This window comes from Tiliqua scincoides, chromosome 4 (assembly GCF_035046505.1).
Source record: "Tiliqua scincoides isolate rTilSci1 chromosome 4, rTilSci1.hap2, whole genome shotgun sequence".
Lineage (NCBI taxonomy): Eukaryota > Metazoa > Chordata > Lepidosauria > Squamata > Scincidae > Tiliqua > Tiliqua scincoides.
Genome location: NC_089824.1, coordinates 131447498 through 131475040, shown reverse-complemented (window position 1 = coordinate 131475040; position 27543 = coordinate 131447498). Strand labels below are relative to the sequence as shown.

Here is a 27543-nt window from a genome sequence, read left to right as displayed (position 1 = left end):
AGGCTCAGTCAGTATGCTGCAGTTTGTATGAAGGTTTGCTTTTATAAATGTGTACAGGATGAAGACATTGTTTTGTCTTGAAGGCTACAATCTATTAGCCTTGGCCAAAGCCCTTGGTTCTGATGAATTTTGTCAGCCGAGGCTTCAATGCTAGATGCACTTACATGGGAGTAAAACTTTGGAATTTAGGGGGACTTGTAGCCTGGCCACTGCAGTTAAAGTTGCAAAGGCATCTGTCACTGCACAGGAAAACCTTGTCAGCCCAGCAAACAAGCACAAGATCACTTTGCCTCCGTACACACACACACACACACACACACACAAGCAAGCTCCTGGTAAGAAGATGAGAAAGTCTCTTGGCTACTCATAGCATCAGTAAAAAGACAGGAGAAGGGAGAGGTTGGAACAAGCAGCAGCTGCTGCAAAAGGAAATGAGGGCTGGTGTGATGCAGCAAAACCACAAGTCAATCAAACATTAGAAGAGATGGGCATACTGCACAAGTGTGCCTCTGAAGCAAGCACATATATTTTTCGGCCAGGAGGTGCACTGCACACCCGACTCACCCACTCTAAATGCAGCTAAACTGCCACAGGTATGAATGATCAGTACTTTCACAGGAATAAAGACCACTCAATCATCATGTGGGCTTTAGAAATGGCTTCCATGGGCTGGCCCACATGTTTGACACCCCTGCTTTACATGGCCATTTACCCCAGCATGCCAATAGGCTCTGGTGTTACTAGAGGTTCTCTGCCTCTCAGTTCACTTAAGGCTTTCTCCTAAAGCATGCAAAGTGATGTTGAATCAAGGGTCATTCATTGTCAGGTAACAGATCAAGTAAATGTAACTGGTTCCACCCTCGCCCAACACATAGAACCAGGCATCAAAGCTGCTCCTTTGACCTGGGCCCACTAACAGAGAGAGAGAGAGAGAGATAAAACCAGCCACTTTGTTGCCTCTCTAGTGTAGTTATTGCTTGTTATCTCCTCAGCCTGAGTGCATTAATACTAAAGCGGGTACTTAAGCCCACCTATTGCTGTGCCTGCAACAGAAGACAAAAGGAAAATAATCAGGACCATGAAAAGCTTGCTTTTAATTCCATGAAAATATTCTCAAGAGAACCACTATTTTTTAACAAAGCATTTAAACATTAAAAATCAACACGTGCACAAAAGATTAAAAATTACTGGAAAGTCAAAAGACTCGGACAATTCATCAGGTTCAAATGTTCAGAATAATGAGATTAGCTAACTGTGCAAGTACAAAGATTCTTTCCTCCCCTCATAAGTTTGCATTATATACCACAAAAAGAAAATCTCCTGAGGAAATAAATCTAGGCCCTAGAAAAACAGTAGCAGGAAAGGACTGAATGGTTAGTCCTTTACAAGTGTTACAAGCAGCAGGCCAGGAGGTTGTTAGGCAGAATCCACAGGGCTCTTGGCCAAAAGCAATGTTAAGAACATTTTCTCATTATCTTTGAAATTAAAAAAGGTTGTTTTTTCATTATTTAAAACAAAACCCTATACCATGTAGTTTTGTCAGTACTGTGTAAGGTCACATTATATAAATAACCCTGTTTACAATATCCAAAAATCTAACCTTTAGTGTTCAGTTGCCCCCAATGTAAATACACTATGTCATCTGTGTAGAGTGGCACACTTAATAATAAAAGGAAGAACGCTTCCACACAATAGTCACACAGATTTAGGTTTTACTGTAGTACAATTGCTAATAACACTGAAAAAAGTTCTAAAGGAATCCAGGAACGCTGTGTCCAAATATTGCTTCAGCCCCACCCCTAAAGAAAAGCAGATTTTTTTAAAATATCACAAACAGCAAAAAACTGGTTTCATGATGCTTTAACAGTTTTCTCCCTCTGCTCCCCTTATTCTAAGATTACCCTATTTAATTAGATGTACGATGATTTCATTAACAAAACTCACAAATGGCAGACAAAACAACATGAGCAATATGGGGTGCTGCAGACAACTATATTTACATGTATAAACATTTCCAACCTCAAATGTTTACAAGTAAAAGTGCACATAGATCATTACAAAGTATCACTCCAATTTTCAACTGGTCCTGACAATGAAGCATCACTTGGAAACAGACTAGCACTGCAGTTAATTAGAAACTGGAGTCTTCCCTCCCAACCCCCCCCCCCAAAAGACAAGAAAAAGGCTCCATAAAAATCCTATTAAAAACATTCATTAGACGGAAAATGAAAGAGATACATGTATTTAGTTTTCAGCGCAGAAAGTTTGCAATGCACCATGTATCATGTTATGGTAGAGCTCTAGAAAACATCTACCATGGCTACCTCAGCAGCTGCAGTACTGTAGAAAGAGATAAGAGGTCAGACGGCGCTAAGACCCAAAGCCCTTTGCGGGATACTGAAGTGGTAGTGTTGGCAATCAACAGATTTAGGCACTCGAGAGTTTAAGGCAGCATCTGAATGGCAAGCACTTTTCTGAAAACAGTCGTCTTGTAGTGGAAAATCTCTGCTGTTATCTCAGGTTTTCAGTGCTCATGAGAAGTTTTTGAGGTGCTGAAGCTGGGCTGCAGTTGCCTAGTGCTGAGATGTTTTCCTTTCCCCAAAGCAAAATGAATGTTAAAATTTGCATCAGTTAGAACGCCAAAGAACTGGAATGCAACAATGGTTGGAATGAAGGGGGGAAAAAAGTTATAGCAGCATAAATGGGTACTGGAATAAAAATTATAGTGTTGGAAATATACACACAGTGGTTTTTGCTACAAATGTAGAAGAGGAGGAAGAGCTATGGAAATACAAAATATTAGGCAGGCATGCCGGACGTTTACCGAGACATGCAAGAGAAGGTTAGGGCGAGCATGGAGGTGGCACAGGCAGAGACATGATTTTGACTGAATGCCAGTTAAAAATGGGCATGGAAAATGGGGCAGCTAAAATAGCCAATGTACAACGCAATTGATGAAGGGTGAGTGGGATTTACTGATAACTTAGGACCATGGAAATGATGCATTTGCAGTTTGGATGGTTTGCTTCTGCTGAAACTTAAGTTTGCCACAGAAATTCTGAACACAGATAGAAATGCTAATGCTGTTAGTGAGAGATGTATGCCTGCATGCCTTCATGCAACTGGCTTTCCCCTAGTCTCGCTGGGCCTAAGAGCCTAACCACCCTCCCCACCAAAGCAGCTGCATGTAACCTCCTTCAACATCTCGCCCATTTTCTCAGAAACCCGCTTCAGGAACCTGCAGTCCAAGAGGAAAAAAGAGAAGAACAGAATTACCAGAAGCCTTTGGAAAGAGAGAAGATGCTCACTCAAAAAAAAAAAAAACTCCATTTCACATGATCCCCGTATGCAGCAGTGATGGCACAGAGCCTTTTCAAGCTTCTTTGCATCACTTTCCAGACTCAGTTCATCCAGTAGCAGAATAGTACAACTTGGCTTCTTTCTGCCCCCCTCCCCGCAACCATTAATCAAAATATATAGATTCTAGGAAATGTAACAGCATATAGTACATTCTAATTATAAACACAGTAGACCAATACCCTGATTCAGGGATCTGTTTCAGGCATGGGAGCTTGGGTGTGTTCACACAGAGATTCTCTGTTCACAACAGGTTCCCATTCATGGGAACAAATCTATGTGCACCTGCAAATCTGTTCCCTCTAAAGCAGGCGTGTCCAAACATTTTGGTAGGAGGGCCACATCATCTCTCCGACACTGTGTCGGGAGCCAGGGAAAAAATTAATTTACATTGAAAATTTGAATAAATTTACATAAATGAATATATTAGAGATGGAACTTATATGAATGAATGAAGGTCTTGCAGTAGCTCAAGGCCTCTACAAGGCCTTGCACAAAGCAAGGCTGGCCTTTCCTTGGCTGCCACTGCTGCCTCATATATATGAAATAGCAAGCAGTGGAGGGAACCCTCAGCCCGCAGCTCACGTAAGAGGTCGAACAGTCACCTTTGCGCTGAGATCAGTTGCATCAGGCCAGCACAGGTTCCAGCAAGTCTCCAGAGGGCCAGAGGCTCATTGGAGATTGGGGGCTCCCTGAGGGACAGATTGGGAGTCCCCGAGGGTCACAAGTGGCCCCCAGGCCGGGGTTTGGGCACTCCTGCTCTAAAGGAATGGATAGGGTGATCACTTATGGGGAGACCGGGATGCATATGGGATTTTGAATTGAGATGTAACATTTTCAGACTTCTGAAAAAGAAGTATCCAGAAAAGATTTTACACAAGCATTTTTGCATAAGAAAAGGTCTCAACATTTCTGTTGTAACAAAAAAATCTTGACAATGTTCCCAAGCAGCAAGAACTACATTTGAAGCACATGGAGGCCCAGTGAAAACGTCACAGCAAACCATGGTTTGCTATGACAAGTGTGCCACAGTGAGTATGAAGTCCATATGCTCTCCCCTTCTCTTCCCTCCTGTCCATAAAGCAATGAAGTTTAAGGTTTCTAGTTATGGTTTGCAACAAACTGCAGTTTTCCGTTCTGTCTACATATGGGAATTATTGTTTCCTGCATCCTGACACAATGGGAAACAATAGCCTGTCACAAGCAACAAAGGGAAGCTTTAAAACTTCATTCTCTTGCATAGAAGGTGGAGCTCATGCGTTTGTGGCTTGACATACTCTCATTATACCAAACTATGGCTTGCTGTGATTCTTGAACCACACCAGAAGCATTCAAGATCCCCAACAAGTGGAAGGAAAGCATAAAGGATGGATTGCCACACAGAAGCCATCACCAATTCACTGTGCACTTTCTGAATCACCTTTTACTTTTTTTTTTTTTAGTAGGGAAGTGTAAGTCTGATTCTCAAAGGAAAAGTCACAAAAAATATTTACAGAACAGGCATGTTCGAAAACAATGGCCACAGTCCCCCACTCCACCAGTCCTTTTAAACACAGGCAATGGCTTGCATATGGGCAGCAGAGCCTTTATTTCTGAAATAAAGCTGAAATAAATAAAGCTCCTTGCAAGTGGCTTTTCTTTTGTCAGGGGAGTGAGAAAGAGACTTCAGAAAAGGCAGATTCCTATATCTCTGGAACAAGGCCACTTACAGCAGAGTAGCTTAGCTACTCACTGGAACAGGCTCTTGTTTTGAGAAGATGGGGTAGGTATGGGACTGTGATAAAATAACACATTCTTTTAAAAAAAAAAGCTGATCCATTTAAAATATCTCCAAGCAAGTAAAAATCTTTACAAAAATTGTTTTTAAAATTAAGAAAACCAATAAAATAGAGTGACCCGATCACTGATTGCAAAGAGAATACTTAAAAGCCCTCAAGTAGATAAAGGCAGAAAGAGAAACGAAACAGACATGGCACTGGCCAAACCTGTGTAGAACAAACTAACTGAAACATGGATGTTTTCCCAGTTTCAGGACTGATGAGCTCACATGGTGAACAACACAGTTAATAAGGTCTCTTTAAGCACTGTAACACTTTCCATCCAATTGTGTGCTTCAGTATTCATTAAAGAATGTTCACTGGTGGACTGGAAGTTAGATATAGGTTACTGCACCTTTACTGTTTTTCTCTAGAGTTACATCTATGTAGGAAGTTGGCACATATCCTTCTTCTCCATTCTGTCTTCGAGCTCTTGTCCAGCCATCCCCTTTATCCTCCTCTATAATGTACAGAACCTCCCCTTCTTTCATTGCCAGGGTACCTTCATTGTGACCTAGGAGCACACAGAGATGTAAAAAAATATTGTTGCAGTTTCCACGAGATTTCAGGAAAGTTCTCTTTCCCAGCACATTTATTTTCCAATCACAGGAGGAAGCATAAAATCTGTACAGTCAAACATATGTTCCCAATGTAGGCCAACAGAAAAAATCTGGTCCCTTGTTGTAAAGCTGAACGGATGCCAGTGGCTGTTTTTCTAATCGCACATATTTGTTCTGTTACAATGTGGAAGTATTATTCTGCTATTAAACAAAAATGATTTATGACATGATTCCCCAGAACTTAGCCAGCTGCTAGAATATTCTGTGTGCAGACAATGTCTTTTTAGGTAAGGGGGAAAAGCCACAACTGTCAAATATCTGGATTTTGTTAAAAATCTACTATAAATGAATCTTACCATCAAATGGATAGATAGCTTTGCAGTGTCCTATAGCCGGTAAGGGGTCATCATCTTCAAATTCATCATCAAATTCATTGTGGTGGCCATGCTGCTGGGGTGGGCTTCGAACTTCCTGGTTTGCATCATCTGTGTAGCTCCCTTCAGGGCTACAATACAATTGTTTAAAAAAGGAACCATCATATTTCCTAAACCAAGAAGCCCAAGGATCTCTTATATGTGTTAAGAAAAATCTCGGAAAGTTTTCAAACCCCATTTCAGAGCACATATTTTACTTAAACACACACACTCTTTGATATTGGTGAATATAGGCATTGAGCAAACTCTCATTTATATTATACTTATATAACATAAATATAAATGTCTTTGGAGGTGAAGGAATTCTCCGATTCCATCTGGTTAGAACATCAGAAGATGACAGAGCATTAAAATGCTTTAAATATACTCTATTACCACAACAGGCTCATGCCCCTCTGTCATCACTGTCTTCTCTGTTTTGCACTGTTCCTCCCATGTGTGGCTTCAAGAATAGAGAAAAAAAACTGCATGCATGCTACTTAAATGTCCTGGAAAAGATCCACAGCACCACAGATTTGCTTTCTTAAGTCAAAAGAGATCTTCAGGGCTTTTACCCATCTACTATCTAACGAAACACTGATTGTATCTACATGCTTTTAATTTTTCCGAACAGTAATCTGAATAAAGAAGTATCTTACCCCTGGGTCTTTGCTGGGCCCACAACAGCCCCCTCTTCTCATCTCTATCCTTGCTTCTTAACTAGGAAGAGCAAACTACCACCCTGATGCCTTAAACTGGGGCAACAGCTGAGACTGAAAGCATTTCAGGTGTAGGCAGTGCCTTGGCACCCTGTTGCATTCTTAGATGCCAGTCACCACTGTTTCTATAATTATCATTCCTTCCTCCCAGTCATGCCTCTTATTGAGAATATTTCTGTTTGCTTTTTATTAAAATATAAACTACTTCTCCTAAAATGTTACATCAAAGTAATTTATGTGTAAAATTACATCAAGAGAAAGATGTAATGGCATAATTAAAACCATGCATAAGGTTAAAACCTTCAAATATAGCACCCACAATGCAAAGTGCATACAAAAATGCTGTTTTAACAAAAGATATTGCACACCTGCTAAAACTTCAGTGTCAAGTCCTCATTTTCTTCCCCAAGGAAAAGGTTTGGAGGAAATTGGGGTCACATTGAAAAAGGTCCTGCCACTAGCTCTTGGGATGGCACTTCCTGTGACACGGGATTGGGTGCAAGGCTTTCTTTGCAAATTTCAGCTGGGGTAGTGGGGGGGGGGGGGAGTCTCTTTGCCTATCTCTGATCCCACACCTCTTTTCATCAATAGCACCCTAAAACATTTTTCACGTGGTGGGTAGCATTCTTAACTTCAGGCAGAGTACCACTATGTTGCCAGAAGCTCATCAAAAGAGTGATGTACTCATGCAAGGGGTCTGCAAGAGTAAAATGCTTCTTCCACAATCAGGTGATAGAGTTGTGCTCCACCAAAGGTTAGGACACAACCCAACAAATGTATTTTAATTGCAACTGCTAGATCACTGTGAATTCAACATGAAAGCCAAATGAAACAGGACTTCTGGAGATTCTGGGGGAAAGGCAGACTTTTCGTTCATTCGGATTCTAGATGGACACAGTGACAGCTGCTTTAGCAACCTATAAACAAGCCCAAAACACATTAGCAAAAGTTTAAAATAGTGACCTCTCTCTTCCTTGGGTTACAAGATGGTTGATGTCACTGCTGTGCCTTCGGTCCCCTCTTGCAGCCACTTTACCTTCAACTTCAGAAATCCAAGCCTTAAGAGAGAAAAGTGATCACTTGGGACCAGTTATGATCACCAGACATTTTCAGTCCAAACTTAATGAAATTTAGTGTCACTAGACAGCCGCAATCATTCACTGATTCCTCAAGAAGTCCAAAAAGAGAGAAATGTATCTTGAAACTGAGTTCAAGTCTATTATTTGGAGACTTCTAATTACTAAATTCAGCAAGTCTGAATTTACAGCAAATCCCCGATGCCCTTGCTCCATAAAAAGTACTTCAATTTCTCTTGCTTATCTAACTATTCTGAAAGTTCTGCAACTCACAGTCCAATCCTACATAACATCCCACATGGTGATGCAGCGGCTTCAAAATGGCATCTGATGCATCCCGTGAGAGAGTTTTGGCCTCCAGGGCCTTTCAGGAGAAGGAAACATCTGTTCTCTTCTCCAGGTTAAGCCCCTGTCAGCCTGGTGGGTCTACTTGGACCTCTGCCAGCAATATCATTGGCACAAGTCTGCATGGACCCGTGAAGGCAGATTAGACCTGGAAAGAAGGTCTATGAAAGCTTCTACCATAGAAGCTGCTACCAAACCTTCCCCGTTCCTTGGCCCAATATGCCATCTTTCCCACCCCATTCCTTCCCTCCCCCCCATTCTGTTAACCCTCCCACCCCATTCCTTCCCTTCCCAGCCTCCATCCCACCCCCTGTGCAATGCTACTTGGGGAGGTGGGTGACCAGTATCCACTGCTGCATGGAGTCAGCCTCTCACCAATTCTATCAGCAGCCAGCCTGCATGCTCCAGTGTGTTGCCTTTTGCAACAGCCGGAGTTATGGTGTGAGAACACTTGTTCCAGAAGCATAACCTGCCTTCAGGAAGCATAACCTGCCTTTTCTCAGGTAAATGAAGTGATCCAATATATTCCTGTAAGTGCTCTATTTTCTCACTCTAGTTATTCTACCACAATTAATATAGAAAATGGAATCCACCAAAGTATTTTCTAGACCAGGGGTGCTCACACTTTTTTGGCTCGAGAGCTACTTTGAAACCCAGCAAAGCCCGGAGATCTACCAGAGTTTTTTTTACAATGTTCGCGCCATCATAACATATAACATTTATGTGTACAATGTATGTTGGTGTACCTTGCATAACTACATGAGCCAATATTGCACAACACAACATAATTAACTATAAACATTTTTTGTAATTACTTGAATTTACTTTGATGACTTGCACTGAAGTGAATCAGCCAAGGATGCATAGCCCGGACAGTAGCTGCTGACAGCCAGCTTCAAGCATACTTCCAAATGTTCATCAGTCATGGTGGAACATGGTACTTGGACTTAAAGATCTTCATGTAGGAAAAGGCTGACTCACATAAATAAGTGGAGCCCTTCCTGCCTCAGGTGCTCTTATATCCCTGAGGGCCCTATTGCCTTGAAGTGGCTGAAGCTGTGCAGCATACTCTGCTGGATGCCCAGGCCTTACCCTTAAAGGGGCCACTGCTGACACCACAGCCTACCTCCTCACCAGATCTTCCTGGATTCCAATACAAGTGGGGGGGGGGAGCAGATCTCTATACAGACCAGTGCAAAAGCAGGGGAAAGGTGTGGGAGAGGGAAGATCTCTGTATAGACATCACAGCAAGACCAGTGCAAAACCCCTTGCACACAGCACCAACAGATGGAAGGGGGGGGGCAGATCTCCATACATACCAGTGCAAAAACGGGAAAGGTAAGTCATCCCCAGGAGAGTCAATGGGGCTCACTCCAGGTGCTCTTATATCCCTGAGGGCCCTATTGCCTTGAAGTGGCTGCAGCTGTGCAGCACACTCTGCTAGATGCCCAGGCCTTGCCCTTAAAGGGGCCACTGCTGACACCACATCTACCTCCTCACCAGATCTTCCTCGATTCTAATATAAGTGAGGGGGGGGAGCAGATCTCTATACAGACCAGTGCAAAAACAGGGGAAAGGTGTGGGGGAGGGAAGATCTCTATATAGATATCACAGCAAGACCAGTGCAAAACCCCTTGCACACAGAACCAACAGATGGAAGGGATGCGTGGACAGGAGAGAAAGCCTGCCAGCGGCTCCTCTCCAGGTCTATTCACAAGTCACCCCCAGTAGAGTCAACGGGGCTCACTCCCCGGGACAGGAGCTCACTCCCAGGGAGGGGCTCACTCCCAGGGATGCTGCACTCCCAGGGATGCATGGACGGGAGAGAAGCCTGCGATTGACTCATTTTGCCTGGCGATCGACTGGTAGATCGGGATCGACTTATTGAGCACCCCTGTTCTAGACAATGTTTTTCCATCTAGAGGTTGCCTGCTTTATCCGCAGATTCGGTACCCACAGATTTCTTCATCTGGGGGTCCTTAAACCCACGGAGTGGGCCGACCTGGAGCCTCCGAAGGCTCTTCTGAAGCCTGCAGAGGCTGCATGCGCCTTCCCACAGCCTCAGAAGTAAGCCCTGAGCCGTTTAAAGGCAACTTCCTTTTCAGTGACGAATAATGGAACTCCTATGGATAATGAGGACTGTCTGTATTCTCTTCTGTAGAAAACAACCACATGCTCCTTGGTTCAAAGCAGACTTTGAACAACATAAAAGAAACCTCTTGCAGGCAAAGCTCTCCATGCAATTTTTACCAAATCCTCTGCTTTGGAAACAGACTGGAATATTAGGCCTAACAGCTTAAAAAATGGAGGGAGTTGGAACTAGGTTGGCATATACTATAACCAGTAATAACCATGATTTCCCCACATCCGTGCAGATACCCTCCTCCATTTGGATGCCTGGTCTAGGAGACTCTGAAACCCCACAGCAGCCCTCTCTTGAAAGACAGCACGAGGAATGTTTCAACAAATGTTAACCTCATTCTTGTGAATTTCCATGCGGAGACGGTCCATGTTGTTCATAGTCTCAGCCAATTTTGGCTGAAGACTGCTCGGGTCACCCATCTGGGGATTTTTCTCATACACATCTTTCATTTTGATGAGTGCGTCTCTATAGGAAACATGTATAATGGATTATTGCATACAAGACTTTGAAAATATTTAATTGCTGCAACAAAAAGCAAATGAGCCTCATCATCCTGCCTTTTACCCTACTGTCTCTACACACTACAGAAGCAAGAAGACTGCGTTGTTTAAAACACAGGAGATATCCAGATGTGTATAAAGTTTAAGAGAGCGATAAGCCACAATGACAAATTTAAAGACAAAATACACAGTAAAGACTGACTTTCAGAGAAGAGGTATCTTCAATAGGCGATGCCTTTTCAGCCACAGAAATAAGTACAAGAGCAAGTGACAAAAATAGAATGAAAGCTAAAAAATTACTTTTGATCTGTCTCTTTCTGTAGTTCTCTGTTCAGTTCATCAATCCTCTGCTGCAGCTTTTTTCGCCTCTGTTCAGGGGGCAGGTGGCTGAAATCTTCTTGTGCAGGACCCTGGAAAAAAAGCCAAATACCACCCTTACACTTGGGAAAATGCAGTTATCACTGGCAGCTCACACACAACCAACAACACTTGCTCACTAACTGAAGAAGCAGAATGGAGTTTTTTCATAACAAGGCTACAAATCACACCTCCAGAAAAATGCATCTCTCAAACTGAATTTGTATCTTGATAACTTAATACTTGCTATTTACTCTCGCCCAAACTCAGTGTTTCACTATGTCACGTATTATAATCAGTTTTGTATATTGCAGTCTTGAAGGGAAAGCAATCAATTTAGAAAGAAGATTATAATATAAAAAATTGTATATTAGCAAACTAGAATGAACATGGTATAATGTAATAGGGTAATTCAGCAAACAAAATGGCAAGCTATTAAATGAAATCCCAAAAGTTTAAAATGAGGGGCTAAATTGGCTTAAACTCTTGAAAAGCCTTCAGACATTAAGGTGGACAACAGTTTAACATAAACTAGGAATACAATATGAGATAAATAGAAAGCATTCTGGCAGCCTAGTCCTAAGCTGCACTAGAGCAGCAAGACCACACATCCAGTGCAGCTTTGGAGGTGGCTGGAGATCTTCTCAGGGTAAGGGAATATATTTCTCCTTACCCCAGGTAAATCCCCAGCCACTCCTATGGGGCTTCTTGAATCATGCCAGCTATATTGCTGGTGGAAACCCAGGAAGCCCTAAGTAGGACTATCCAGCCCAGGAAGGAGGTTTAGATGAGGCGTGTACATACTCAGCCAAAAATGCTCCCTCCCTCCCTCCAACATACCTTCCTGCCACAGTCTCCCAGCCCCCGCATCAGCCAGCACAATCTTACCTGCGCCAGTTGGTGCAGGGATGGGTGCAGTGCTTTCAGACTGGCACGGGTCTTCCTGCCAGCCTAGTCAGCTCTTGAGTAGCCGCAAACGTACCTAACAGTTTCATTAGCAACACTCTGAGCCAGCGCGGGGACGGCTGTGCTGGCTCAAACTGGATTTAGGATTGCACAGTAATATGGATTTTAGAAGAGTAACCATGTTTGCTTGTTGCAGCAAACAAAAAGATTTTTGATGATGTGGACTCTTCCTCACAACAGTTCATGATACAATAAATAAATGAGACTTTAACGTGCCACAAAACTCTATTATTCTGGGATTATCTGACATACATGTGATATTGAAGTTGTAAAATTTAACAGCACGAGAGGCTGCATTAGGTGACAGCATTTTAGGTACAAAGCTAAGTTTCATTTATCCTAGTATGATTGTCACAACTTAGCAAGGATGCATACAAACCAAAGAAATTCAGAGTAGAACAAACATTTCCATTAAAAAAGTGCTTAGCACAAGGCAGCACAAGCGGTGTCTTTCCATTCAAGAGTGGATGGAGGAAATGGAGTGCGGTTTGGGGGGGGGGTAGGACAGTCAGATAGGTCCCAAAGATGGGCAGATCAACATTGGCAGAACCCCAACAAGACACAGGAACAAAGGAAGAAAAGGCAAAAGACTGAGAATAGTCAAAAAGATACTAAGAGTTGTCATAAACGTTCTTCCTCTGTACTGGAAGAAGGAAAAATAAGTAACTGGTTTAAGCAACAGAAGAGGAAGCTTATGCAAAATCTTACTAATGGCACCCCATCCCATTGTATTAAGTTCAGGGATTCATGTCTCAAGGCACTATACTTGACTAGATAGTGCCCTAGAGGTCAATTCAAATTCTAACAATTCTGCAAGTTCTTTAGGGGAGAAATAATTCCTAGATGTGGGTTGGGTTCCTTAAAGCTGTAAGTACAGTCTACATAGGAGGAGCCCTAGGCTGGCAGAAGGGCAAAATGCTAGTGCTTTGCTTATTGCAATTAGCACATTGAAAACCAATCTTGGAAATGTCTGCTGCCTCTGCATGGCCCCTCCCTGAGGTAAGGTACCTCTTCCCTTTCATTGTGCTTGAGCTGTTAATCAGCACTGTCATTAACTATGGTCAAGGTTCATCACAGGAACCCTTTCACCTAGACTTGGAAATACCAGCTTATCCTGTATTCTTTCTTGACGTGAATACATTTTTATCCAGCCACTCAAAAAATGCTTCAAGTGGCTAAACGTGAATAAAAGTGATAAAGACATAATAAATCTCTCTCTCTAACATAAAACACTAATACAGCACAGCAGCAGGTGTGACAATCTAGCACAAATCAAATTTAAATTAATATAAAATTCAGCACTGCAGCAAGTAAAACATATGAATCAAACTGAAATACCTGGATAAATTCAAATGCCTTTACTGGTGCAGAGATGCCATAAGCATTGGCACAGGCAGACTGGAGGGAACATTCCACAGATGAGTGGCACCAGAAAAGACCCTTTTCCAAGACACAACCCAGCTGAAACTCTTATCTCAGCAGGAGGAGAACCCAGGAAAAGGATGACCTTAAAAACGGGCAGGTTTGTACAGGTGTATTTTTCTCCCACCAAAATCTCATACTGATTTTCTTTTCAAATCAGCAGTGATCCCATAAACATTCCTTAGCCCCCCCCCCCAGAAAAAAAGAATTATTCAGTGTGTTGAGCTAGTGCTACAAAGTTTCAACACAAGTCATGATTTTTAAATGTAATGCTATACAACAGTGGTTCCCAAACTGGTGGGTTGTGAGCAACCAGCATGGGAAGCACTGGCCAATGCCACTTTAAGGGGCGGGGAGGGCGGAAGGCAGCATACAGTGATCCCCAGTACAGGAGGGGGGTTTTCTACTTGCCTGCAGAAAGACGGGGGGGGGCACCTGCAAAAGTCTAAAACAAGAAAAAAAGAACACTTCCAATTTGCGTGACAAAATCACTAGTGCCTATTTTTTCTCCTTGCACTTTTGCAGCCCTGCTGAGGGCTCTCTGCTCCCCTCTTCCATTCCCAGCAGCAGTGCAATCCTGGGGATCGTGTTGCTGCCTTCCCCCCTTCCCTGCAACTACTTACAGTGCTTCCAACTCCCTTGTAGAAGTTTGGGAAGCACTGCTATACAGTGATGCTGTATGCTCTTATATTAATTATGTTGCGTAATACTCAAGACTGCTCAGGCATATAAGATGAAGATTGTAACAGTCAAGAAACACCATTTTTAAGAAGAGAAACGTCAGCTCTGAGGGTTTTATTTATTTATTCTTCAACACAATACAGTGCATACTCACCATACATAAAAGAGACACCATGGGCACAATCCAGCAACAAAACAAGACCACCCAGTAAAAATGTTTCACTTTAATCCAGGGGTGCCCAAACCCTGGCCCTGGGGCCACTTGCGGCCCTCGAGGCCTCTCAATGCGGCCCTTAAGGAGTCCCCAGTCTCCAGTGAGTCTCTGGCCTTCCAGAGATTTACCGGAGCCCGGACTGGCCCAATGCAACTGCTTTCAGCGTGAGGGTGACTGTTTGACCTCTTGTGTGAGCTGTGGGATGAGGGCTCCCTCCACTGCTTGTTGTTTCACGTCTGTGATGCAGTAGCAGCAGCAAAGGAAAGGCCAGCCTTGCTTTGTGCAAGGCCTTTTATAGGCCTTGAGCTATTGAAAGACCTTCATTCATTCATACAAGTTCATCTTTACTATATTCATTTATGTAAACGTATGTAAATTTATTCAAATTTTAAATGTAAATTAATTCTTTTTTTCCCCAGCCCACACAATGTCAGAGAGATGATGTGGCCCTCCTGCTAAAAACTTTGGACACCCCTGCTTTAATCAATGGAACTTAAAGCCCTTATCTGTGCACTTCAGTTCCATTGTACATTTGCTGGAAGGACACTGAGAACCTTGTCTGAAATAAAATGATTCTGTCTCCAAAAGTGTAAACAAAACTCTTCTCATGACATCACTCTTTCATAGTAAATTATACTATGTATAATTGTACTGAATTCAATATTATCTTAATTTAAAAAAAACATTTAATTACTTTTTTATCCACTATAAAGGTTGCAGGAAGTACATTTCAAATCCACTACTTTTTTCCAGTTACCTCTAGCAGCAACAGAACACCTTATAAAATTGTAAAAACATTAGTAATTCGCACAGGAGATTAAAAGGTACTGAGAAATATGGTGCCTAGGTGGTGACATTTTAGAGAAACTGAGGAAGCCTCAAGACAACCTGACAGATGTAAACACTTACAATTATTATTACAATTATTGCAATTTTAACATCTTTTTAACATCTTTTAATATTTTTTACAGGCCTGATTCTTTTATGACTTGCTGCTGCTCTATGCTCTTTTTACCTATTTTTTTTTACTCTGACTGCTGTTTTTAGTATGTGTTAATATGTTTTTATTTGTTTTTAAATTGTTTTTAATATGTTGTAAGCCGCCTTGAGTCCCTTCAGGGAGAAAGGCGGGGTAGAAATAAAGTTGTTGTTATTATTATTATTATTATTATTATTATTATTATCACAAAGTAAGTTCAGAAGTTCAGCTTCCTTTGCATGCTTTAACATCTTGCATAATCTTATTAACTGGTTAGTACTGTTTTCATCTACTGTTTTAAGATATACTCTTGTGTATTCTAACTAATGAGTGGTTCGAACAGAAATGTAACTCAAATTTTAAAAACAGACTAAAAGTTTGAAACAGGATTTTTGTCCAAGCATTAAAAAGAAAGGATTGTATGTTCAGTTTAAGCAGTCATGACTGGAGGGCTTTCATTTCCAGTGAGTAAATTGTAATGGATTTAATTCTGAGTAAAATATATAACACCTCTAGTCATGGCTAAGGATTCAAACCTATACACACTTTCCTAGAAGTAAGCCCCTTTGAACACCATCATACTTATTTCTTAATAGACATGCATAGGATTGTGCTGTTAAGGAAATTAGTCATGTCTAAGTCCCAAAGATTTCAATGGGACTACTTATGAATAACTTCCAAAATCATAAATAACTAAACATACCAAACAAACAAGAATATTCATTTACAACCAGTTCGTGAAATGTCCATCTACCTTGTTTGTAGGAGAGAATATGAGAACATAAGGAAAAATCTTCCTGATTTCAACTTTTGTTGCCATGTGGAAAAACTAGCAAGTTTTTTCTAATCACGATTATTGAAATTGATCAGACAAAAGGGCACCATTTGTAAAAATGCAAGAGCAGCAACACTCAGATAGCTTTCTCACCTATACTTCAATAGATTGGCCAGCTCCAGGCATAAGACAGACTCTTCCATGCGGCTGATCGTGTGCATTTGGTGCATAAACTGGAGCTCAAATGTGGTTCTGGACTGGAGGGATAGCCTCTTAGCTTACATTTTATGCAGTAAACACAGGAATACACCCTCGCCTACAGGATGAATTACCATTATCTACAAGAGATCTCAATAATGAAATCTATGCCAAATCAGGAGTCTCTAATTCACACCAAGCACAAATGATCATGAGACAAAGACCAACAAAGACTGACAAAGTGATTTGAATATGCATCTCAACAACTGACTCAAAGCAACTATGAGATGGACACAATTCCAGTAAAGTACAGCTGACAGATCAGCACACAGGCCTTACCGTCTTCACCGACCACTGACCAGTTGAGTTGAAAACAGAAAGAAACAGGAAATTATTTGCATGCTACCAACCATTAGTTAGGAAGATTTCTAAGTATTAAAATATCCACTCCGTCTACTCGGAAGTTACTCTCAAGTAAGCACGCATAGTATTGCGACATTAATGAAAGTTCAGGTTCAGAGAAAATGTCTGAACAATTTAAGCACCAGCTAAAGCACTGCAGAATATAAGGTTTTGCATGTATGGATGGAGAAAATAAGCAACGGCAGTTCAAGCTAAAGGATAGTGGCCTGCAATGCTGTTATGTAGGACACAATTTAATTGTGCTGTTTTAGAGATATAATAGCTTAACAACACTTATTTTTACATTGAAAAGAAACAAAGCGCACACGAACACTACACAAAGCAGCAGCGTTTGATGACAGCAATTGTCTGGCCTACTATCAACAAAGTCTAAAAAGTAGGCTCACTTAAGCCCAAAGAACAAATCTTTCATGATTTTCCCAGATCCTGCCTATCAGTCTGCTCTGGTCCAATCTCTGGTTCTATCAGTCTGCTCTGGCCCCACTATGGAGTGGGGTTTCATATTTATGGGAAAGTAATATTTGCTTCTTGACCATAGCAGGGTCAGTACATATAACTGGGGTAGAGGAATGTCACAGCCTAGTTCAATCACTTATGCAGTCAAAGGGCCCTCACCATCCTTGTTAAACTTTTGAAGTTGCTGAGGAGGGTAAAATTGAATGGTCCAACAGCTCCAAATGTAAGATTGTTCCTCAGTAACATATGTGAAAACTGGACATTTTCTAAATCAAAAACATAGTGAGATATCATAAGTGAAAATATTTATTATTACTATTATTTGGGGTTACTAAAGATATCAGTCCTAAAACAAAAGGGAAAAGTAGGGAAGGGAGAAAGAAAAAGACTAATCTTATACCAGCACTGGGGGTTGATGTACCAATGCAAATCTTGAGAATGGGATTCTATGACAAAAGGAAAATTTTGACAAGGGCTATTCTCTATCCTAATAATCATCCCTGATGCTATATGCTTGGCAAAATTGGTTTGGGAAGTGACCACAATCTTGGCTGGTGCATGAATCAGGATGTGAACGCACACAGGAGCAGGTTGCTGTGTAGTATAGGGGACTGCTGTTTAGTCAGAAGAGTCACAAGCACTACCACGTATATAGAAGCCTCAAAACAACTTAAAGAGGTTCTCTGAATTGTCACCAGTGTGATTTCCATATAATGTGCTGGATCTTTTAGCATAGGGGAAAGCTTTGGTATTTGTCCTGGTGGTATGTGTGAATGTGAAGAGGTCTTTGAAAAGTACTTTGAAAAGTATAGTGCCTATCCACTATACGCTTGCACATGAAAACTTACATCCAATTTGCCTGATTTCTGCAAACTCTCCCCAACTTGAAGACAGGGGACGGACGGACATAAAATTTGTGGAAATCAAGCACACCACACATGCATCTGGACATGCAAACACCCGAGTCATAAAATGACACCATTCACACGTTGAGCCACCCTATGATTTCTCAAGCCCTACCCACACCAAGGAGTCTGCCACTGGGATCAACGTCTACCCAGCCCTTGCAGCATTTTCACCTCGCTGGTGTGCTGAACAATCATTAAAAGCTTTTAAAAGTATACACAGTGGACACATAACAAAAGTAAGAAGCAGTAAAAATCTATACTGCATCTACTGAGAGTGAGTTTCCATGTCACACTGTTGCTCTGTTTGTACTGAATGACATCTGCTTTTACTTCCCTTCTAGTTCCCTTCTACTCCTTTCCACTAAATAAAAAAACAAAAACACAGCTGTATTTATTCTTACATTTGGCTGAGTGATGTCATCAAAAAGACTAAATGCCCCTGAAGAGTTCATTTGTTTTCTGTTCTACCCAGCTGCTGCTGAATAGATTCCTGATGGCTGAAACAGTGAGCAGCTTCACATTTATGATCTTGTTCAAAAGCCTGGAGCAGGGGTGTCAAACTCTTTCATACAGTGGGCTGAATAGCATTCATGGTGCCAGAAGTGACATTGTTAAATAGGAAGTGATGTCATTAAGCAGATAATGGCCAGAAATAAGGGCTTCGTTCTCACATAGGAACACTTCAGCTGAAAATGGCAAAACAGAAAATATGCAAATCTTGATATTTTCAAGATATAGGAGAACACAGTTATCACACAGGCTGCCCTTTCTGCCGAGACATCAGCAGCTGAGAGGTGCTCTGCAAAGTGACACCCCAGCAGAAGTGGCACAGCTGAAAGGGCAGCTCACATGATAGCTGGGCTCTCCCAAAGCCTCCCTCTCTCACCCCTCTTGGTCTGCAACTTCCCCCACAGTGTTCCTTGCTTTCTCTTTTCATCTCTCCTTCCCACAACTTCAGTAGAATCAGTACTGTTGAAGGAGTCCAATTAACATATGGGCCAGATAAAGAGCTTCTGCTGGCTGCATCTGGCCTTGTGTTTGACAATCCTGATCTAGCACAATATTTTGTGCATGAAAAATGAACAATCTGCATCAGACTGAATTCTTAATAATAATTGTAAAAATTTATATAGCGCTTTGAGTATGCAAAGCAATTCGCAGATACTGTCTTGAGATGGTCCTTACAAACTGAAGGACGTGCTTTATTATCCGCATACTGCAGCTGGAGAGCAGAGGCTGAGAAGGAGTAGGACACCTAAGGAGAATTAAAGGCAGAGATGGGATCTGAACCAGATAAGTCCTGATCTGCATCTCAGTTGCATAGCAACAGACTGCTCCATTGCTATGCCAGGTTCTGAGTATCTTAAGAGCATCCTCCACTCCAGAAAACAACATTATAAGAGCATTAGTAATAACCTATAAATGTGAAATAGCTGAAACTATACAGGTTTCAGACATCCATCGCTTAACAACAGTTCACTCAATGATGGGCCGCATACACAATAGAAAGGCTCTTAATGCAGAGAAGAGGCAATCTGTCTCCAGTAGCCTGTGCATTCAGCTAGTGACTGGAAGGGAGTGTCTGTTTACACAACAAAGGCAACAGATTGGAATGAATGTTCGCTTAATGACCTAATCGCCTAACAAAGAGGATTGGAGAAAGAATCCCTGTCATTAAGTGGCACACACCTGCATAGCATGATCCAAACTTCTGTAGGTCTCCAATATTCAGGTATCACTATTTTATCTACTGAGCATTCCCCAATTCATCAACAAGAAGAGGGCAGCTCTCCCTTATGTGAAGTTGCATACTTGCACTGGACCCATCAGATCCAGGGCAACAGTCCATCAATACAGACATGGGAAATCTAATACAGTTTTCATAAGCACAAAACAAGATGGTTGTTTATAAAACAACTGCAAAATGCTACAGAACATGATCAGCATGCACCTATCAAGCAGTTTCTTTCACCAAAGTCCAGGATTGGGAGTTTGACACAAGACTGACTAAAACAGCAATTAGCTCCTGTGTTATTTGCTTTTCCAAAGCAATGTTTAAGCAACATTCACACCAAAATTCCTAACTGGGGATTCTGTGGAAGAAAGTATTAAGAGAACGTGCCGGTAATTCAGTGGTTTTCAAACTGAGGCGTCGTGACACTTCAACCTGAAGGCCCTGGCCTCTTTCCCCTTAAGGGGCAGGGGCTGCAAGGAGGCAGTGACGCAATCCCCAGGATCACGTTGCTCAGGGTGGCTGCAGGGACGAGGATGCACTCAGCAGTCCCTGCAGCAGCCGTCCTGGGGCGCGGGGAGTCCTGCGTGAGCGTCTGCAGGGCTCCCCAGTTTGTCAGAAGTGAAAGTGGAGAGATCATGTTCCACTTCTGGTTTTGCGGAAGTGGAGTGCAATCGCTCCACTTTAACGTCTGATGAGCCCTGCAGACGCTCGCGCAGGGCTCCCCACACCCCAGGATGGCTGCAGCAGGGGCTGGTGAGTGCATTCCAATACCTGCAGTCACCCTGAGCGATGTGATCCTGGGGATCGCGTCGCTGCCTCCTGGCAGCCCCTGCCCCTTAAGGGGAAAGAGATCAGGGCCTTCAGGCTGGAGTGTCACGATGCCCTAGTTTGAAAACCACTGAATTACTGGCACGTTCTCTTAATACTTTCTTGCTGCCTTCCCCCATCCCCACTGCCTCCCCCCCACCCCTGCAAGAACTTACAGCGGTGTACTCTCCATGAGAGTTTGAAAACCGCTGCAGTAAGTGTCTGTGTGCTTCACAGATGCATTTCGGGACTAACTTGCTTTTTAAATCAAATAGAGATTTGGCTATCTCTTTCAACCATTATATGATGATAGACTAATGTTGAAGGAGAACTCCAATAATTTTATCAAATTCACTGATCCTATGTCTCCAGTGTGATCAATGAAATATAAAATAAAAGTCATTTCAAATCAGGTTCACTCCTAGTTTTCTATGGTTTCTGCTATGGCTGTAATTGTTTTCTATGAATTACTGGACTCATCATTTTTTCAGAATGCCAGATGCAGGGGAGGGCACCAGGATGAGGTCTCTTGTTATCTGGTGTGCTCCCTGGGGCATTTGGTGGGCCGCTGTGAGATACAGGAAGCTGGACTAGATGGGCCTATGGCCTGATCCAGCAGGGCTGTTCTTATGTTCTACTGAGGAGTTACTGACTACCAGTCCAAACCTATCCAACTTTCCAGTGCTGATGCGGCTGTGCCAATGGGGTATGCACTACATCCTGTGGTGGGGCAGCACTCACGGAGACCTTTTCAAGATAAGGCAACTTTTGTTCCCTTACCTTGGGGCTGCATTTCAGCTGCATTGGTGCTAGAAAGTTGAATAGGATTGGGCCCCACATACTCCCTCACCACAAAATAGCCAGAAAAACAACACTTAGGAGAAAGGAGGAACAATTTTGACCTGTATATTTCCGCTCAACCCCAAACCAGTTTGCCAAGAATCAGATTCTATTATTGCACTAACAGTAATAAAATTACTATGCCAATAGGGGTGGGGAAGGAGGTTCCTTCTTCACAATGATCTGTACTTTAGTTATATCCTGCTCTGGGAATATTTGTTAATTTCTCACGCAAGCACAAGATCCAATATTAAGGCAGAACTTTGCTAATTCAAAATGTTCATGAAAATGAGGGAAATCTTGGAAACATTTTCACCATCTTTAGCTTCCTCCATTTCTTCTGTACCAAGAAAAGCGCTTTTGCCAAAGCTACCATACCATACCATACATACCATGCATCTCCCTTATTGTAAGATCCAAGCTACAAGAAAATTCTGAACTGGGGGAACGGAATGGGAGATGCAGACTTAAGTAAATACTAGTGAATGATATCTAATTTAGGCAATGTATTCAGATAGCACTTGGGAACTAAACTCTGCAAAGCTAAAAAAAATTTTTTTTAAACCAGAGGAAAAATTATGGCATAGGTGACAAGCCAGAGAAGTTACTTGGTTGTGAAGTAACCTAACCCAATACACAAATTAATGGGGACATAAAGTAAAACTGAACACAATATGATGCACACCACTGAAAACTCTTCCAATCATTAACTGGCATTACTTAGGATATCTTTGAACTTTGAACATCAGGATCACTTTTCTTTAGATCAACAGAGCCCAGAAACAGCTGCTATAGAGAACTAGACTGCATTCAGTTTTGTTTCTAATAAAAAGTATATTTTGGCAAATGTATCCAAAGTTCTGATTATCAACAGATCAGCACTTTGATCTGACAAACATGGAAAAAGGTATATCACAGACATACGGAGGGGTGCGAGCTCATTTATCTCTGATATAATGAATGTTGCTAGGCAATCACTCAATCCCTAGAACAAATTCCATTTGCAGAATATGCCATTATAAATGAGTAAGCGCACTTTCCCGATATATCACAGAAAGTGCATTTAGTGGCAATCCATAATTGATGAAATGCAGTTTAACAACAAAAACCCTCCAGGAAGCAAAAATAAATTAACCATTATAGACAAAGTACACTCCATTAAAAATCATAATACTTTAAAATAAAAGAACAATGTTTTAGGTATCTGTAATTACTGCATACTGTATCAGTTAAACTGGAGATGGGCAAGGAGGCTGGTTTTTATCCCTAAAGTTCTATTTCCCAGAAAGCGGTTGTTTATATATGGGCCAGTGCTACCTCTTATCTGCAAAATGAAGCAATTTGCTCAGACTTGAAGAACCTGGCTTAACAAGCAAGTGAAATTAATCATTTGAGTTTGAATAATTAAAAACACTCCTTTCAAAATGAGTACTCTGATAATGGAGCAGAGTCAGTACATGCTACAATCTGCTGGTTGGGAAAGAGCTGACCCTAAGTGACCACTAGAGGGCAGTTATGTGGAGGTCAGTGTACAGAGGAAGAAAGAAAATTATGACTTTGGCATCTGCCTTAGTGGAAAAAAGTAACAAATACAATTCATAACAAAAACATCAAAACAATTCATAACAGGTGAATGACAGAACAAATGTCTCCGTCTTGGGTGTCTGTACCGAGAAGGCCAGATTCAGATATTTGATTCACTGTTCACACAATAGGAGACCATGGGGGTTACAGTGTTTGACCATGAAGATTTGGGAGGGCAAATCCCCACTCAGCCACAAAGTTTATTGAACAATCCTTGGGCCAGACTTTATCTCTTATCTTAGCTCTTTTATAGGATTTGGGAAGCAAATTGGGGGTTAGTGTGAGACTGACTACGCAACAACTCAGCTTTTCCATGCTAATTTAATATTCATATCAGAAAAATGTCTAGGTGGCTGTTGGTGTGAAATTTTAAAGTATGAGGAATCTCACGCATGAGGAAAAAAAATCTATACGTATCTTGGTTAGAAAACTCAGCAAAACTATAACTGTACTTTACAGTAGCCTCCCTTATAATCCCCTTGCTCAAAATGCATTATGCATTAAGCAAACCCATGTTTTGTGAAAAAGAAAATTATGAAAACAGGTACCCAGCACCCTCTTTATAACTCTAGTCTTCTCAAAGTCAGCTATTTTGAACCTGTTGAGCCAAGGGCAACTATGACACAGCACACAACGAAGCGCAATGACCTCAGGATAGATCACCAATAGCACAGAGCCTTATAATGAGGGTGGAGAGTGTTAGAAAAGCCACACCACAAGCACACCACTCGTAGCGCTATCATGCACCTACAGCCCATTACAGAACTTACCCCTCTTTTGAGACTTCTGAAAGAAGGAACTCTGGGCTTCCCTGTTTTTATTTCACTCATGCAATAATGCACTTGGTCAATGGAGAATATGGGATACTGGGAACCAGTAGAAGTACTGGACGTGTATAAACTAGTAGGGGTAAGGGGTGGGGACTGTGGCTGATACAGAAATAAAAAAAGGAACAAATAAGGCAAACATTCAGAGTGCTCTTCAAATTCTGTCTTTTTTCTTTCAACAGAAACAGATCATATCATTTATTTCACCATAGCAATAACCACTATCAGAACATCACAGAACAGTAAGAATTTAAGACAGACAAGGGGCGAATCTTAGCTATCATCTTAAATAATGAAAAATATTCTTTTCGCAGATCTTTAAATGACTGCCAAAAGAAGTAGAACAGCTTGTCGGTGGTATCTTTTTCAACAGTATGTTTCAGTATAACCAGTGGCGTCACTAGGGAGGTGTGGGCCGCACCGGGTGACACGCACGGGGGGGAGATGCGCACTGGGGGTGTCGCACTAAAATCGCGGTGGTTAGGAGTAACCCCATCATATTATATACCATTGGATGTGGATTTTCGAGCAGAATGCAGTGCAGAAAACCAGAGTGAAATATCTTTCTATCAAAAGTTATGGCCAAAAAAACTGGAGAACAAAAAATGCATGGATCCCTATGGAAAGTGAAAGTGAGCCATATCGCGTGTTTACTCGCTAATAGGCAAACTTGCCTTCGTCCATCGGAAAGGGCAGGCTGAGAGGAATCCAATGACACCAGAATGGTCCTGATCCAATGAATGCATCCCCCAAAAACACCTGAGAAGGAAGTCCCTCCCTCCAAGCAGATGAATGTATTGAGCCCTATGGAAAGTGAAACTACACCTCACGGTCGTGTTTACTCATGAGTAAGCAAATGTGCCTTGGCTGGTAGTCAGGCAAGGCAAAGGGGAATGTGAAGCCACCAGAATGGTCCTGATCTGATGGAACTGGAGCTCAAAAAATGCTCCAGAAGGCAGCCTCCCCCCCCCCCCAGTGAAAAGGATCAAAACAGAGGCTTTAGCTGATGTGAACATTTTTGAGACTTGCAAAGTCAGGTGGATCCTGACAGTGATCTGGTTTAAACAGAAGTTCTTAAAGTGAAATGGGCACTGGGTAGGGCTCAAAACCTTACTGCTTTTGGAAGGGAGGGTATTATTGCAGGCAGGCTACAGAGGAAATTCACTTGGTGAACCAGGGTTGGCTTCTGCTTATTTAATTATTTGTTTTACTTTAAGTATTTATACTTATTTGATTTGCCTGATGATGTCACTTCCACCATGGCATCACTTCTGGTGGGTCTTGGACAGATTGTCATTCTAAAAAGTGGGTCCCAGTGCTAAAAGTTTGAGAACTGCTGCAATAAGTTGTTAGTACGTTGACACCCAGGGGTGTGTGTGACACCACTAGTGACTAAAATCACTAAAATTACAATTTGGAAGAATAATACCATCATGTTATATATCAATAAATGTGTAATTTCATGCAGAATGTGTTCTATCTTTGTTCTATCAAAAGGTACTGCCAAAAAACCAGTGGGGGGGGGGAGAGTGATGGTACATCACCACCACCACCACCTGGAGCGTTGCCCCGCCCACTGGATCTGGGGGGGTGACGTGCTGGCATCCCACACTGGGTGACGCGAACCCTAGTGACGCCACTGAGTATAACAGCTAACAAAAGGGGATATAGCAAGGTTTGGTATTTACAGCTCTGTGATTGTGTGTGTGTGTGTGTGTGTGTGTGTGTGTGTGCAGGAAATAGTATAAAAGGAACACAAAAAGGCTTTCTCTCCCAAACTAAATAAACTAATCCTGACAGTTTTAATATTACAAAAACACTTCCCTTCAATGCTAAATTTCATCAATATATTGGTTGCCGGAGAACTAAAGGCATTAATAAAGTAGCAGAGAAATACCAGACATATCTGGGGAAGGATATATTCCTATTGCAAAAGCATTAAAGTATTCCATATAAATTTTAACACGTAATTCCACTGAACTTTAAAATGAGTAGAAAAGGAGGACAGGTTGCTTACCCTTAACTAAAGTTCTACAGATTAGAACGGCAAGTTGTGCAGATATACATAGTGGAGCTCTGTGTATGTGCAGAGTTAACCTTAAAAGTTTCCGAACTTCAGAAAAAAGTTCTGCTTCTATGCTCAAGTGGGAAAACCCTGGGCCTTATGTGCCAACCCAATAGCTGCTATGGGAGATGCCATCATGCCATGTGGCCTCCAAGCCACAGGATCTAAAGTACAGAGGTGATAATGTTTGGAATTCTGTGATTAGGGATTTTATGGTTTGATCCCTCAATTCTAGAAGATAGGCATGATAGTACAAACAATCCAGTAGGACTCCTGTAAACGGGATCCACTGTGTTGGAACCTAGCTGGGACTTCTTACTGTTGACATACAGGTCCAGAAATAGCAAGGCCAGAATGAAGTCTAGATGTTTCAGGAGATGCTGCCTGGATTCTGCCACTATAAACTAATTGTCCTGGTAAGGCAAAGCCACTATCCCTTGATAATGAAGGCACAGCACAACTATAGCCACACACTTAGCAAAGGACCTTGGTGCCATGGAGATGCTATAGGAGAGCACTCAGTATTGAAAGTCATCAGTCCTGGCTACAAAGCACAGATACTCCCAGTGTTATGGTCATATTGCAATACAGAGGTAGGCCTTCAGGTTGTGAATCAGACTCTTCCACAGATCAGTGTCAAGATGCTCAACAAGTTGATCCTATGGAATTTCTCTACCTGTATAAAGGCACTGACATCCCTTTACATACAGTGGGAGATGTTGACCGCCATCTCTGGTATCTTAAAGTACCTCAAGTAGAATCCCCAATGATGTTGGCTGAGGGGAATCTGCTCAATAGTACCTTTCTAGAAAAGAACATCTGTTTCATCTAGTAGAGATTAGAATGGATTAGGAACATTCCTGATAGTGGAAGATGTGTAAATTCTAGGTTGCAGGCAATGCTGACTGTGATTGCCCATTGGTAATGTGATGAAAGCCTAAGCACCTACAAAAGCCTTTAGATTGGGGTAGGGAACCTGCAGCCTTAAGATCGCATGTAGCCTTCTAGGCCATTAAGTGCAGCCTTTTGGGTGAATCCAAATTTTGCAGAACGAATTCTTTTATTTTTAGTAATATGGTTTTGTTAGAATTTTATCACTTTTATTTTAATCTTAAAATGACAATATTCAAAATACCGAAGAGTAAAAAAAGCACTGACTGACAGTTACAATTAAAGCATTAGTAAATCATAAGGGCTGTTTGGACACCTGCTACACTCATGATTTTATTCTACTGTGATTCTAATCTAGAATGAACCATTACGTTAACTTCCCTGCCTGACTGGCACCACTACTGCCCGAGGCTGGTTGACTGGAGGGGAGAGTCCATGGGGGACTATAGTCTACTATCAGCCTTTGAGAAGCGGTCACAACAAAG

General features: G+C 41.8%; 1 protein-coding gene across 3 annotated transcripts in view; it reads right to left on the bottom strand.

Annotated features, from left to right (window-relative positions):
- Positions 1-1078: 1078 nt before the first annotated feature.
- Positions 1079-27543, bottom strand: part of FNBP1L (formin binding protein 1 like) — a 102580-nt gene continuing 76115 nt past the window's right edge. The window contains exons 10-16 of one of the 3 annotated variants that reach the window (XM_066623477.1): positions 24046-24204; positions 16862-16876; positions 11231-11340; positions 10763-10895; positions 7830-7924; positions 6091-6239; positions 5236-5688 (exon numbers count right to left, since the gene is read on the bottom strand). In XM_066623477.1, the coding sequence (XP_066479574.1) occupies positions 5510-5688; positions 6091-6239; positions 7830-7924; positions 10763-10895; positions 11231-11340; positions 16862-16876; positions 24046-24204 (840 nt within the window). In that variant the 3' untranslated portion in view covers positions 5236-5509. Of the gene's footprint in view, positions 3239-5235; positions 5689-6090; positions 6240-7829; positions 7925-10762; positions 10896-11230; positions 11341-16861; positions 16877-24045; positions 24205-27543 lie in introns of those variants that run through there. The other 2 variants (XM_066623476.1, XM_066623475.1) reach the window with 2 other exon arrangements.